This window comes from Meriones unguiculatus, chromosome 1 (genome assembly GCF_030254825.1).
Source record: "Meriones unguiculatus strain TT.TT164.6M chromosome 1, Bangor_MerUng_6.1, whole genome shotgun sequence".
In the NCBI taxonomy this organism is placed as follows: domain Eukaryota; kingdom Metazoa; phylum Chordata; class Mammalia; order Rodentia; family Muridae; genus Meriones; species Meriones unguiculatus.
The window spans coordinates 48,840,193-48,853,840 of NC_083349.1; the positions used below are offsets into that span (position 1 = coordinate 48,840,193).

The following is a 13,648-nucleotide window of genomic DNA, read 5'->3' on the forward strand; positions in this document are numbered from 1 at the left end:
AGCTTTTAGAATTAATACCAAATGAAAACCACAAACATGAAGGTGTAACCCAAACTCCTCCCAGATCAAAACAAACAAGATTAAAAGGCTGGTGAATGGGTGAGTAGGGGCTTAGTTAAAACCATCAAAAGGTTCAGTTAAGGACTCAGCACAGGGCCAGTGCAATCAGGACTGGAAAGAACAGGTAGCTATCTGCCCTTTACCCTGTCATAGGGAAGGGCTTGTCCTCACTCAATATGAAAACCTGTATTGTATTTCATTTTCCATGGCTCTTGTGTATCTGTCAGATAGTATAAAAACGTTAACAATTATTTTACCAAGGCAGAGTTGGGCACTCCAAGTGGAAGAACTGAACAGGATGCCACACAGCAGTCCTTGTAAGCCTGTACACGAATCCCCTCTCACTCTCTGCATGCCCACTGGTTATACTGCCCTTTATTTACCAGGTTAGCTGTGGCATTTCACAAGCAGCTAGCCATGTGCCAGTTTTGTTTGTCCAGCAATCTCCGCATAATACTGTTTAGAATGAATTACCACTCTCTCCTTTTGTACTTAGTCTTAATGCCTCAATAGACCACTATACTCAATGGCAACCTATTTCAATAATTCCAGGAGTTCTCAGAGCAATGGGCTGCTTGAAGAGTTTAAGCAACCCCCTGGAGAGAGGGAGGAGAGGGAGAGGGAGAGGGAGAGAAGGCCTTGAGCAATCTTAGCTAAAAATAAGTTGTTTTTTTCAGCTCTCCTCTAAGGCCATGAATTTCACCTGCTTCAAAGAAATTATTTTCTAGATTATCTACAGTTGGTTGCTGCCAACAGAATCCTAATGGGGCAGTCTTTCTAAGGTTGACTATGGCCTAGATGTGTCTGTGAACAGGCATGAGATAAGCAATCTTCTGAGTAACTGAATTCTAAAACCTACTCATCTTTAGGACAATGTGGTCTACGCCATTTCTTGGTTACAAATTTGCATGTCAGTTACCAACTCCTTTTGGTGGTGCTTTAGAACTGAGCCATCATGCCGGACACTGTGGCACTAGGGAAACTAGGCAGGAAGCTCTCAAGCTTCGGCATAGGCTGGGAAGCCATGTCTCAAAAACAAACATCTGAGCTGTCATGGTCTACACACCTGTGTTTTCGATGCATTATAAACATGGCAATAACGTTCACTGCAACTTATTTCAAAGCACAAAAAGTCTAAAAACAGACTCAAAGCAGATTCATTTCTATGTATGTGTGGCACAAGTGAGTGTGGGTGGTTGCAGAAGCCAGAAGGCCCTGGATTCTCGGAAGTGAGAATTACAGAAAACTGTGAGGGAGAGAACTGAGTGCTGGGAATCAAACCTGTATCCTCTAAAGAGCAGTAAACACACTCGTAACTGCTGAGCCACCTTTCTAGTCTCCTCAAAAGGCTCAGAACTGTAAATACTCAACAATCACAAAAAAACACTCCCTATTATTATGAAATTTAACAATTACCAGGCTTACCAGGATGTCTTCAATTAACACTGTGAAATTATTTTTTTTAATTTAATTTCATCTGCATGTGGTGACTCTTACATGGATTAGCTATAATGTAGTCAGTTCAGTTCGGAGATTGTTTCACATGGTTCAGGTTCTCTTGAATATGATTCCAACAAATGCTGACTTGTATGAAAAATTTTAAAACATTTACCTTTATTACTTTTAAGTGTGTGTGTGTATGTGCGTAGGTAGATGTGCACGTGAGTGCAGGTGCCCACAGTGGCCAGGGGCATGAGGTTCCCATGGAAATGGAATTAGGCTACTGTGAACAGCCTGACGTGGGTGCTGCTAACAAAACTCTGATGTGCTCTATAACAACAAACAGTACATGATCTTAACTACTAGATCATTTCTCCAACCCTTTGGACAGAATTTTTCCCTCACAGAGGATTCTACTGCTTTATCTGAGATACCAAGATAATGCTGCAATTTTATTCATGTAAGCTACACCCTCAGCTTTCTGAAATTCTTTTTAATATTCTGGCTTTAAGAGAGGCTTAAAGAATGCAATTAAATACTACACAATTAATTTCATCGAGAACAAAGCCATACCCTGTCCACAAATAACCCAATTACAGTAGAAAAATAAGGTGTAGCAATGAGGTGCTCCTATAATTTTTATAGAGGTAGCTGAGCCTCAGGACACTGTCATCTTGCATCAAAACCACAAATTACGGATGTTAAATAATACTGTTTTATTATTGTCCATAGCAGAATATTTAGATTATCCCATAATACGAGTTCTGGATCTAGCTGCAGGTGGGGAGTAGAATTCAATAGGAAAAAAGTAGTAAAATTTGACATTAAATCAACTTAAACATTGAGTTTATAATCCCAATTTTAGAGGCATGGAAACAGCAGAAGATACCAAACCTATCAGAAATCACCCAACAGTGAGATTTCAGAGAAATATCTCACAGGCAAGCCTTTTATTTTAGTCCCTAGAGATAACAGAAGTAGCCTGGAGACTGTGACCATCGGTACCATGATGGCTAACATCTGAGCAGTGTCTCTGCTGAGTGCCTCCATGCTATCACACTGTTCAACTCCCTAAAGAAGGTGACACAGTTGCCTAGGAGATGATGAACAGAAACAAAGTAGCTGATCTCAGGACACACAGTGGGAAGCCTGGACTTAGCCCAGAAAGCTTCAGTATGTGCTTTAAAACCTAATGTCCAACTACATATGTGAAATGTCTATGTAAAGCAGAATGAAAATTACAAATACTGAAAGTTACTTAAATCATAAGAAAATAGTTTCACTTACTTTATGGCTCAATGTGCCTACATGAGTCATGGTTGCTGGGATTGGTGCATTTTTTTTCATCTAATTAGAACCATAAAAAATTCAGTGCTATAATTGGATAATCTGAATTTAATAGAAGATGAAAAGACACAAAGTATACACATCACTCATTTCTGAACATGCCATTACATTAAAATTAAATTACTGAAACTCATATTAAAACAGAATAATTCAATATTAAAATGTCTGCTATAAAAGTGTGAAATCTCAAATGTAAGATAAAAACTGTCCAAACACAAATTTTATAAACAACAACAAAACCCACAATTTAAAGTAATTGAAACAGATTAAGGACTTAGTGGAAAGAAAAGAATCAAAAGGAAGGACCTTTTATTGTAAATTATAAAAACAGGACATGTTTCTTGGCGTCTTGTATTAGCATTCATTTCCCATCCTCTTCACAATATCTCATGGCTTGCTGCTTTCTGTCATACTAAGTATTCTCCTGCAATCTACAACCACCAAAGCACAAATGGAGAAACAAAGTGTCCAACAGGTTCTTGTGAGACATATCACTAGAGAAATTAATCCAACAAACACATGGAAATTTAGTTTTCAAAGAAAAAAAAAACAAATAATAAAAACAAAGCATTTTTTTCCCATAATTTAATCATTCTGCTGATTCAGAGGCACCATAAGACTGTGCTGTGGCATTATCTTCTTGCTTTGTCATATGCTGAGGTACCTGCAACAGAATTCTGGTTACTGGAGGTTTGAAAAAAGACGTTTTATATGTGGTTCACATAACATCAAGTGACTACAGATACAACACAAGAATTCGGACGTGTATATTTGTACACAATTTATACTATGCTGAGAAAAATTTTAAATTAAAGTTACAAAATGAGCATTTTTAGCACATTTAGTAATGACTATTTATATAAACTATCATTTTATTTTGGTGACCAAATTAAATTTGAACATAATTAAAGAACGTGTAACTTTCAAGCAACATTTAACAAATACAGTTATAGAACTGTTACACTGAGAGTCATATACACGTATTAAAGAGCACTGAGGTTTCTCAAACCCATTGTTTTGAAAGGTTTTCAATCCTTCTTAATGTAAATCAGTGTAAAACTTTAAAAATTATGCTCAGTCTTAGAGGACAATGAGGTGAATCAATGCTGATCACTGAGCAGATCGTGTTTGTCTTTGACTCTCCTGACAACCATTGAGACACATGTACATATTCAGATGTGGTTGATTCAACCAACTGCAGAGGAAATTTTCAACTTAAAACTGGCCAAAATAAATGACAACTAGGAATGGCTGAATCACACTGCACCTGTCAGATCCTGCCTTAAATCCTAGTTTTGCTACTAACTATCTAGTGCTTTTGGATTCTGTAGTTAGGGTAAAAAAAAAAAAAAAAAAGCTTCTGTATTCAAACCTATCTACAGAATATTTAAAAAAAAACTGTGGATATATACATTTAATATACACTCATACATACATACTCACATTCATACTCACATGTCTAGAAACCAGCACCTAACCACATCCCATTTCTCACTAATGACTCAACAAATCATTTACTACTTTAAGACCAGCTTACACTCTATAAGGCTGTAACAGCATATGGCTAAAAAGGTCAAACAAGCACCGACACTCAGGCTGGACTCAACTTCCTCCTCATGATTTCTGACAAGCAGTAAAATAACAGTTTATATAACAGACCTCACTAACTTAGTATCTGAGTATAAAACCACAAGCATGGATCTCCCTCACTGCTGTAAGGATGAGAGTGCATCCCATGAGATCATGGAACCGTACAAATGATCTTTACTCCTAGTCTAAACAAACGTGAGTCAAAACATTCTGAAACGCTGCATCCTTTGATTTCTTCATCTTTTCAATTGCCCGATGCAGGTCCTGCTGCTGCACAGGCCGGATTTCATCTTCATCATGACTAAAATGTAAACAAAACCATCAAATTGCCAAATCATTTTAAAGTATGCCTACCTAAAATATTTTACCAAGATTAAAAGATACATGTGTTTAAAAATACACTTGTTTTTAATTGTATACGGGTATAATAATAGTTTCTTCCCCATTCCAGAACCAAAGACAATGACGATACACTGGACATTCTTCTAGAGGTCACCTGTACACACAAGTAAATGCGGATATGAAAGTCACAAGGCACTGTGTTAAGATTTACTTTTCTTGGTATGGTGTTTGCCTGCATGTACATATCCAGCATGTCTGTGCCTGGTGCCCTCAGAAGTCAGAAGAGGGCCTCAGGGTCCCTGAAACTGGAGTTACAGATAGCAGTGAGACACCCTATGGGCACTGGAAACCAAACCCAAGTCCTCTTCAAGAGCAGCCAGTGCTCTTACCCACCCAGTCATCTCTCCAGTCCCCTTACAGGATACTTTTAAAAGCACCGAGTAATTAAGAGGCAGCCAAGCAAAATGCTGTGTAAAATCATTTCACACCATGAATGTATGAGCAGCACATTTTCATTAATGTTTGGCAGATATTCAAACTGAAGCATAATTTCAACCAGGAAATCAAGTTACTCTTGTGAACAGAAAAACCCAAACCTAGCATTTCCTAGGCATATGCATATATTTATGTACAGCTGTAGCTTTTTCCAAGACAGAAGTATCAACATTCTTAAAAAACAACTAATCTAAGACGTCCTCTTTAGTTTAATGTTGACAAACAAACAATAAGCCCTCACCACCAAAAAAATGTTGGTAGTTTACAGACACTTGTGGAAAACAGGATGATTCGAGTCTAGTGGCCAGATTTTCAAGGCTTTCAAGCTTTTTGTCTTTCATTATTAATGTAATTAATTTAAGCACAGTTTATGTGCCATTTGTTTATTTCTATTTTTAATTTTTCCTGTTAGAAAAAAGACCTTTGGGTGGCAGATTTTTGACGATGTTAAAATATTCCCAAATTGCTGAAACGGCTGGAATTATACAGCAGCACAGACATGGGGTGCATCTCTCACATGGAGCAGGGGGGAGTAGCACAGTGGCTGAGAACCATGCCACTGTCTAGCAGGAACTCCAGGCAAAAGTAAATGAATTTTAAGAGACACTTACTATGGCACCACACTATAATTAGATGCATGGTTACCACAGGCAAGTCAGGGTCACACGGTATGAACACATTAGAGCAAGAGAGATTGGCAAACTCCTCTCCGTGACCTCAAAGGTGCACTGGTTTACTAAGAACTTCTTTATTAGAGAGCTGACACTCGGAAAAGATGTACGGTGGAATGCTGCTTCAGGAGAAAGGTCTTTTCAGAATCTTTCTCAGCACCATTAATTCAGAGCCAACTTATGTTTGCTGAAATAAGGATAACAAAACTGATTTCTCAACGTCATCACACTTTTACATGGTTTCAAGGGAAATTTGCTGATGTAAGAAATGGCATTACTGCTCAGCTGAAGCCCAGTCCACAGCAGCCCCACACCCCTTTCTTATGTGTGAAATTTATGGAAGATAACACACTCATTTCTACACATAATTTAATTTTAAGATACAGAAACAATCTATAGATCCTAGAGAACCCTGTTTTCTTAACACAGACGGCAAGCCTGGCAAGCCATTGTTTACCAAATGAAAATCAGTATTTTTCCCCTTAATTCTAGAACATCTCCACAGCAATGTCTCCATTTAAAGAACTCTTCAGGAAAATAAGGTTAAGTGCTTCTATGAAAGCCTGAGGACCTGAGTTTGATGTTACACTGAAGAAAAAAAAAAAAAGGCTTGGTGATACATGCCAGCACCTGAGGAGGCAGAGGCAGCCAGATCTTTGTGAGTTTGAGGCCAGGCTGGTCTTCAAAGTGAGTTGAGGACAGCCAGGGCTTGATACACAGAAAAACCCTGACTCAAAAGAAAAAAAAAAAAAAAAAAAAAAAAAAGGACGGATGTGCTATAATCTCAGAGCTGGGAAGGTGGTGATGGAAGGATCTCAGTCTGCTGACCAGCCAAATCTAGCAGACCTCTGGGTTCGGTAAGACCCCCATTATCTCAAAAACTAAGGTGGACAGGAATTGTAAGACACCTAACATCAACCTGCATGCACACATGAACACATATACATATATGAACGCACACAAAAAATGGCAAAAAAAGGAGGGATGTGTTGCTAATTCAAATATTTTTTCTACAGTCTAGTATAAAACAAAACAACAATAACCATCTAATCAAAAAGGTTTGACAAGATGCCAGAAATCAAGTCTAAATAATTACCTTTCTTCTGATGTAGAATTGACATATTCCCTGACGCAGAGGAGGGCAGCATCTCGACACATTTCTTTTAGGTCACTTCCTGAAAATCCATCAGTTTCCTGGGCAACTTCTAGAAGATCTACATGTCTATCCACCTTAAACAAACAGAAACATGCTTATAATAAGTGTATAAAATTAAGCAAAATACTTCCAAATATCCATCTGCAAATCAATGTTAAGTACATCATAACAGCCAAGTGGAAAGAGACAAAAATATTCTTAGTCCCATAAAAACTTAGAAATTAAAAAATCCAATTTTCAAAAAATATATATTAATTTTCATTATTTGTCATTACAACTGAAACATGCACAAGTGTCATCATTGAGTGTGTCTTTACACTTAAAACCCCATTTAAGTATAATGTTTTAATATTCTGCTACCTCAATGCTAATTTAACTTAGTACTTGGTTTTGTCCTTCCATCTGAGTTTATGGGCTTGAGGGAATCCAAAACACACTAATGTGCAGACGAAGAGAAAATAAACAAGGTGTGATTTAAAGTCTATTTTGCCACATATTAGAAGAGTATTTGCTTAAACTGCCTTTTAAGATAGTGTTTATCTTCAGTGATAAGGTGTGATTCTTGGATGCAGAGAAAAGGAGAATCCTGTTTTCAAATCCAACCTGCTGGTCTGTGTCTTGAATCGTTACCAATAGTACTCAGGGTTATTAGAGAGGTGTGTACTGGCTCCTGTTATTGTTGATTACTTAACAAGTGTTTCAGCATTATTTACTCCACCACCACAGCTACCAACCCATCCTCCCATAATCTCTTGTGTGGAATGAGTTTGATAGTAAAGAATTCCTTAGCCTACTTTTAACCTTGCAAGTTTTCCTGTGTCCTTTAGTTATGACAGTCTTTCTGGGTATATTAGGATGGACTGGTAACTGTGATCATTCAGAATTTGAAATACACCATTCCAAGCTCTCCTTGCTGTTAAGGTTTCACTTGAAAAGCATTTAAGCATTTATTTTGAAGAGCCTGCCTTTATACTTGGGTTGGCTTTCAATACACTATCTTTATTCAGTGTTTTAACTACACACGGCATGTGCAGTTTCTTTTTTGGTCATGTCTGTTTAGTGTTGTATGTTCTCTTCTACCTGCGTGGTCTTCTCTTTCTCTCAACTTAGAAAATTTTCCTTTTGATTTTATTACAAGTATTTTCTATGCCCTTGGTGTGAATTCTTTTCCTTCTTCTATACCCATAATTCTTAAATTTTGCCTCTTCATGGTATCCAAGTTCGTGTTTGTTCTGTTCCTACATTTTAAAAAATTAATCAATGACCTTAACTGAATGCTAATTAATTTTTTAGATGTGGGAAGACTTGGAAGTGAGAAACAGCATGGGATCTGCTCTGCTGCCTGCTCTGCAACTATGACCTTCAAATTACAGTGTTACCTTCCTTAAATACAAGTGTTAAATGAAGAGAAGTTGGGGCTGGAGAGATGCCTCAAAAATTAACAACACTGGCTGCACTTCCAGAAGTCCTAGGTTCATTTCCCAGCAACATGGTGGCTCACATCCATTTATAAAGGGATCTGATGCCCTCTTCTGGCATGCAGTTGTACATGCAGACATAGCACTCATACATTAAAAAAATTGGTTTTTTTGTTTTTTTTTTTTTAAAGAGGAGCTATGTATCTTCAACAAAAAGAAAAATTAATCTAGAGGCTAAGAGAACTGAACTGTTTAAGACGCAACACACACACACACACACGGAAAGAAAGAAAGTCTATACTGACAATCATCTTTTAATTTAGGGTATAGAAAGCAGAAGAAAAATTCTAGATAAGAACCTGTAAGGCACAGGAAACGTAAGTTTACAATCAGTACAGGAAATATGAAATAAAAACACACTACTGAACATGACTTTGCAGAAAGCAAAAACAAGGCATTTCATGGGAAGAACTAAATTAAGACAAACTCAATTCAAGCTTATAATTAAAACAACAAATGCAACCAACTAAACTAAGACAAGATTATCCATATCATAAAGAAGCAGGCTTTATATCATACTTGAAAGACAAATATATAATTGAAAATAAAGTTATAAGTCATATGTAAGACAAATATGAAATGAAATGAAGGTGGTGTTCTTTTAGCTGCATTAGATCAGAGTTACGTACACTAAAGTACAGTCTTTTTTACTCAAGGTGCATACTTGGGGAAATGAGTCATTGCATAATGATAAAAATTTCACTAGGAACAAAAATCCCTCTGTACCTTCATATACACCTATCATTTCAGAACATAAGCAGCAAAAATGAACAATGAGGCAAACGAGCAAACCACAAACTCGAAGGGTGGTAACCTGCCTTGCCTCTATGACGACAGGTCACACAATCAAGTCTAATTCTACCTAGGAACATGCAGGCATGATAAAGCTGTCTTTATTAAGTGTATCTATCAACACGAGGCTTTTAAAAACAAAAGTAAATGAATCTCAGATTTTACCAAAGCAGCATTATGCCTTGTTATTTTCATATCAGCAATTAACCAGGGAGCATTCATATTTTCCATTATAAAATGATTAAAGACCAATCCTTATGCTTTCATAAACACAAAATAAAATGCTAAAGTCTCTGTATCCATGACAAATATAATTTCCAAAGACCTTACTGTGTTTAAAAAATAAAAAAGACCACTAAAATTGGTTTAAATTACACACGAATCTTTTCTAAGTTTGAATGAGACAAAGACCTTAAATTCCATTATTTATATTTACCATCTATATGTAAAACCTCTCCACTAGACCACATACGTTGTTCAAAAATATTATGAAGTTGCCAGGCAGGCATGGCGGCACATGCCTTCACAGGCAGGCCACTGACTTCGAGACCAGTCTAAGCCACATAACAAGTTCCTGGCCAGCCAAGGCTATACACTGACACCCTGTCAAAACAAGTGAAAAATGTTGGCCTGGTAGAGGTGGTACATGCCTTTAATCCTAGCACTCAAGAGGTAGAGGCAGTAGAGGCAGTAGAGGCAGGGATCTCTGTGAGTCTGAGGCCACACTGGTCTACATAGTGAGTTCTAGAACAGCCAGGGCTACACAGAAAAACCTAGTGAGCTTGAGGCCAGCCTGGTCTAGAAAGCAAGTCCAGGACAGCTAAGTCCACATAGAGAAACCCTGTTTCTAAATAAATAAATAAATAAATAAAATCAAGCTTTCTTATTATACAATGTATCTTATTCATAAATTTCTGTTCATTGTGGTTTGCTGAAGCAGGGGCTTGCCAGTATAGCACTGGTTGGCCTTCAACTTTTAGTCCTTTTGCCTCAGCTTCCCAAATGGTAAGACTTGGTTGGGTGTCCATGCCTAGCTTAAATTATTATAAGGTGAATAATTATATTGGTTATTTCAACTATCTTCTAATTGTTTCCAGGAATACTACAGCTACACTAATTCAAAAGCACTGTTTCATTTGACTGATACCTCTCCTTGTTAGAGGTTTGCCAAATGAACAATGTTTAATCCAAACAGCACTATAACTATAATATTTTCCTGAACATTATTATTCAATTAAAATCCAAAAAGCCATTTGTCAGTTTTTAATCTAAGACATAAATTCCTTACCTAGGAAAGTATTTTAAAAGAATTTTCCTGAAACTATAAAAAAAAATTCATGAATATACAGATTTCTTAGAAAAGCCTATGTAGCTTTCATCTTGCCTCCCAAATGGTTAATAATAATGCTCTAATTTTTATAAATAGGTAAGTTCTTTATATATTACAGTATATAGAATTGCTTTATATATATATACACTATATATAACTTTATATATAGTATATATATAATTGCTATAGAGTAGATAAGTGACAGGTTCAAGTGATCCTGGGAGATGGCGCCTGATGAGAGGTGTTTGGTTATGCTAGAACAGTCATGAGTGGATTGATGTTACCTGTGAAGGAGTCATTAGCAAATTTGCAAGTTTGGGAGTTTTATTCTTTTTATTTTTGCCTTATTCTTACTAACCTGCCCTGTGCTATTCATGAAGTATCAGAGTGTGACTAGATATTGTCATTACATACTTGATTGAACCTTGCAACATGCAGAACTATAAATTAAATAAGTCTATTATATCCTGTTACAACAGCAGAGAACAGCCTAACATGAGAGATGGTTCAGTTAAACACTGACTGCTCTTCCAGAGGTCCAGGGTTCCAGCACGACAGTGGCTCCTCTACTGTCTGTAACTCCAGTTCTGGGGATCACACTATATCTTCTGTTCTCCACAGGCACTGCACATATGTTACACTTAAATACCTTCAGGAAAACCACCTGTACACAATCAATCACTTTTTTTCTTTTAATAAAGAAACTAATTAAAGCACTGCTTCTAAGAAAAACAAGAAAGTTATCAAGCAAAAAGATGTAAAACCAGAAAGAGCTTCACTATCAAAAATGATCCATCAAAAAAATTTTTTTGTACTTTAGTAAGACAAACTGATATTAAATTCCCCATAAAAATAAATAAAAAGAACCTTTGTGTTAAAGGACAGGCAAGGTCTAACAGAACCAAGTATTACAGCTGTCTCCAAGAGAAAACAATGTGGTGCTCGTACGAAGAGACCCAAAAGACCAATCACCTGATGCAGACTAGACTACGATAACGAAGTCTACTAAGGAAAAGACAGATACTCAGTAACTGGCATTGGGACAGCTGATTTGGACACATATTAGATCCAGATTGTAGTTTTAAAAATCTACATTAATTCCAAGTACACGAAAGATTTAAAAACTTGAGACAAAGGCCACCCTGACTGGTGCACCCTCCTGGTGAAGAATGCAGGCCACCTAAGAAGCAGTCCTTCCCTTTTCCTCTCCACCAACCTCAACCCGACCCACCCAGGCTTCTGACCCAGCTATCAAATTTCAGTAACAGCCACTCTTCAGTGGAAACTTGCACTCTGGAAAACAAACAATTTGGAAGAGAGGAAAACGGGGACAACAGGAGAGGTGGGTAAATGAAGGAAAAAGCTACTGACTATAGATTAATAGATTTAGACAATCTTTTCTTTTAAAAGATTTATTTATTATTATGTTTACAGTGTTCTGTCTGCATGTGTGCCTGAGTGCCGAAGAGGGCACCAGATCTCATTATAGATAATTGTGAGCCACCATGTGGTGGCTGGGAATTGAAATCAGAACCTTTGGAAGAGCAGCCAGTGCTCTTATTCTCTGAGCCATCTCTCCAGCCCAGATTTAGACAATTTCAAACTATCAATTAGGCCAGGGATGTTGCTCAGTGACTACTTGAGTGCGCATTTAGCAAGTAGGAAGTCCTAGAACAGTAACCTGATCTGAAAAAATAAAACCACAGTTAAGAAAAATGTGGGACCCACACCCGTGCATATATGTACAACTAACTGGACTTAGAGGGTTATATTTTCTAAACATACAAAACTGGGAGGAGGATGTGTTTAGGGGAAGAAAATCGGGGCCCTATATAGTCATACATGAATAAAATTCTAAAAAAGCAATTTTTTTTAAAAAAGTGGGAGATAATTAGAACACTATACAAACTAAAAAAAAATTTAGTAACGACAATGAATCATTTCAATTTGTTTACATGAAATATGGATGTGGTTAAAATTTTGAAACAAAGAGAATCTTCAGAACAACTAAAATATTAACAAATATAATCTGACAGGAAAACATAAGAAGTATGGAAGTCAGGAGATAGGGATTGGTGATGGAATCCTCTGAGTTCAAGCCTGTGAAGACAACATGTTAGGTATGGAGAGAACTACATTATCCAAGTATATAAAACATAGTTTTAAGAGGAAACAAGTAACAAGAGCTTAGAAAATACAGAGAATTATTTTAAAAACTTGAGAGTACAAAAAGCCTTTTAAATTTATATTTAAAATTCAGAAGACATTAACAGAGAAAAATTTCCCAACAAGACTTAAGAAACTGGGAAAAGGTTCCAACTCAGGGAAAAGGACAAATCTAACACAGCAGCCGTACCAGCCTTTATGAAAGACAACACTGACGGAAAAACGGGAAAAATATATACTTTACAAGAAAGAAAACCAAACTCCTAAAAATAGACGGTAGTACCTCTTTTTATGTCTCACTGTATGATCCAGGCTGGTGTTGAACAAAGAGCCCTCCTGCTTCCACCTGAATGCTAAGACTGGACGTGTGCACACCATACTTTGTGTTATCCTTTCTTTAAGTTATAAAAATATAACTTCAGTTTTCAAACTACAGCAATACAATAAAAACAAGAAACAATGGAAAAGCTTCATTGTCTCTAAATATTCTTGGAGCTGGGCATTAGTGGCACACGCCTTTCATTCCAGCACTTAGGAGGCAGACGCAGGCAGATCTCTGTGAGTCCCATCCCAGCCTGGCCTACAAAGCAAGCCCAGGACAGACACTACATAGAGAAACCCGGGGAGGGAGGTATTACACAAGCATAAAATGGTGTGAAAAAAAAATCACAGTATTTTAATCTGTAGACACATTACTCTTTAAAAACTACTTCAAATATACTATAGAGTTCACAGTGTACACTTTAACAATAATTTGGTCAAGTTTAAAGCTGCGTTATTC

At 37.0% G+C, this 13,648-nt stretch overlaps 1 protein-coding gene across 2 annotated transcripts in view; it reads right to left on the reverse strand.

Annotated features, from left to right (window-relative positions):
- Window positions 1-2,875: 2,875 nt before the first annotated feature.
- The window catches only part of Atad1 (ATPase family AAA domain containing 1), a 49,210-nt gene continuing 38,437 nt past the window's right edge, over window positions 2,876-13,648 (reverse strand). For both annotated transcript variants that reach the window (XM_060388413.1, XM_060388416.1), the window contains exons 9-10: window positions 7,042-7,175; window positions 2,876-4,738 (exon numbers count right to left, since the gene is read on the reverse strand). In XM_060388413.1, coding sequence (XP_060244396.1) covers window positions 4,618-4,738; window positions 7,042-7,175 — 255 coding nt within the window. In that variant the 3' untranslated portion in view covers window positions 2,876-4,617. The remainder of the gene's footprint in view (window positions 4,739-7,041; window positions 7,176-13,648) is intronic.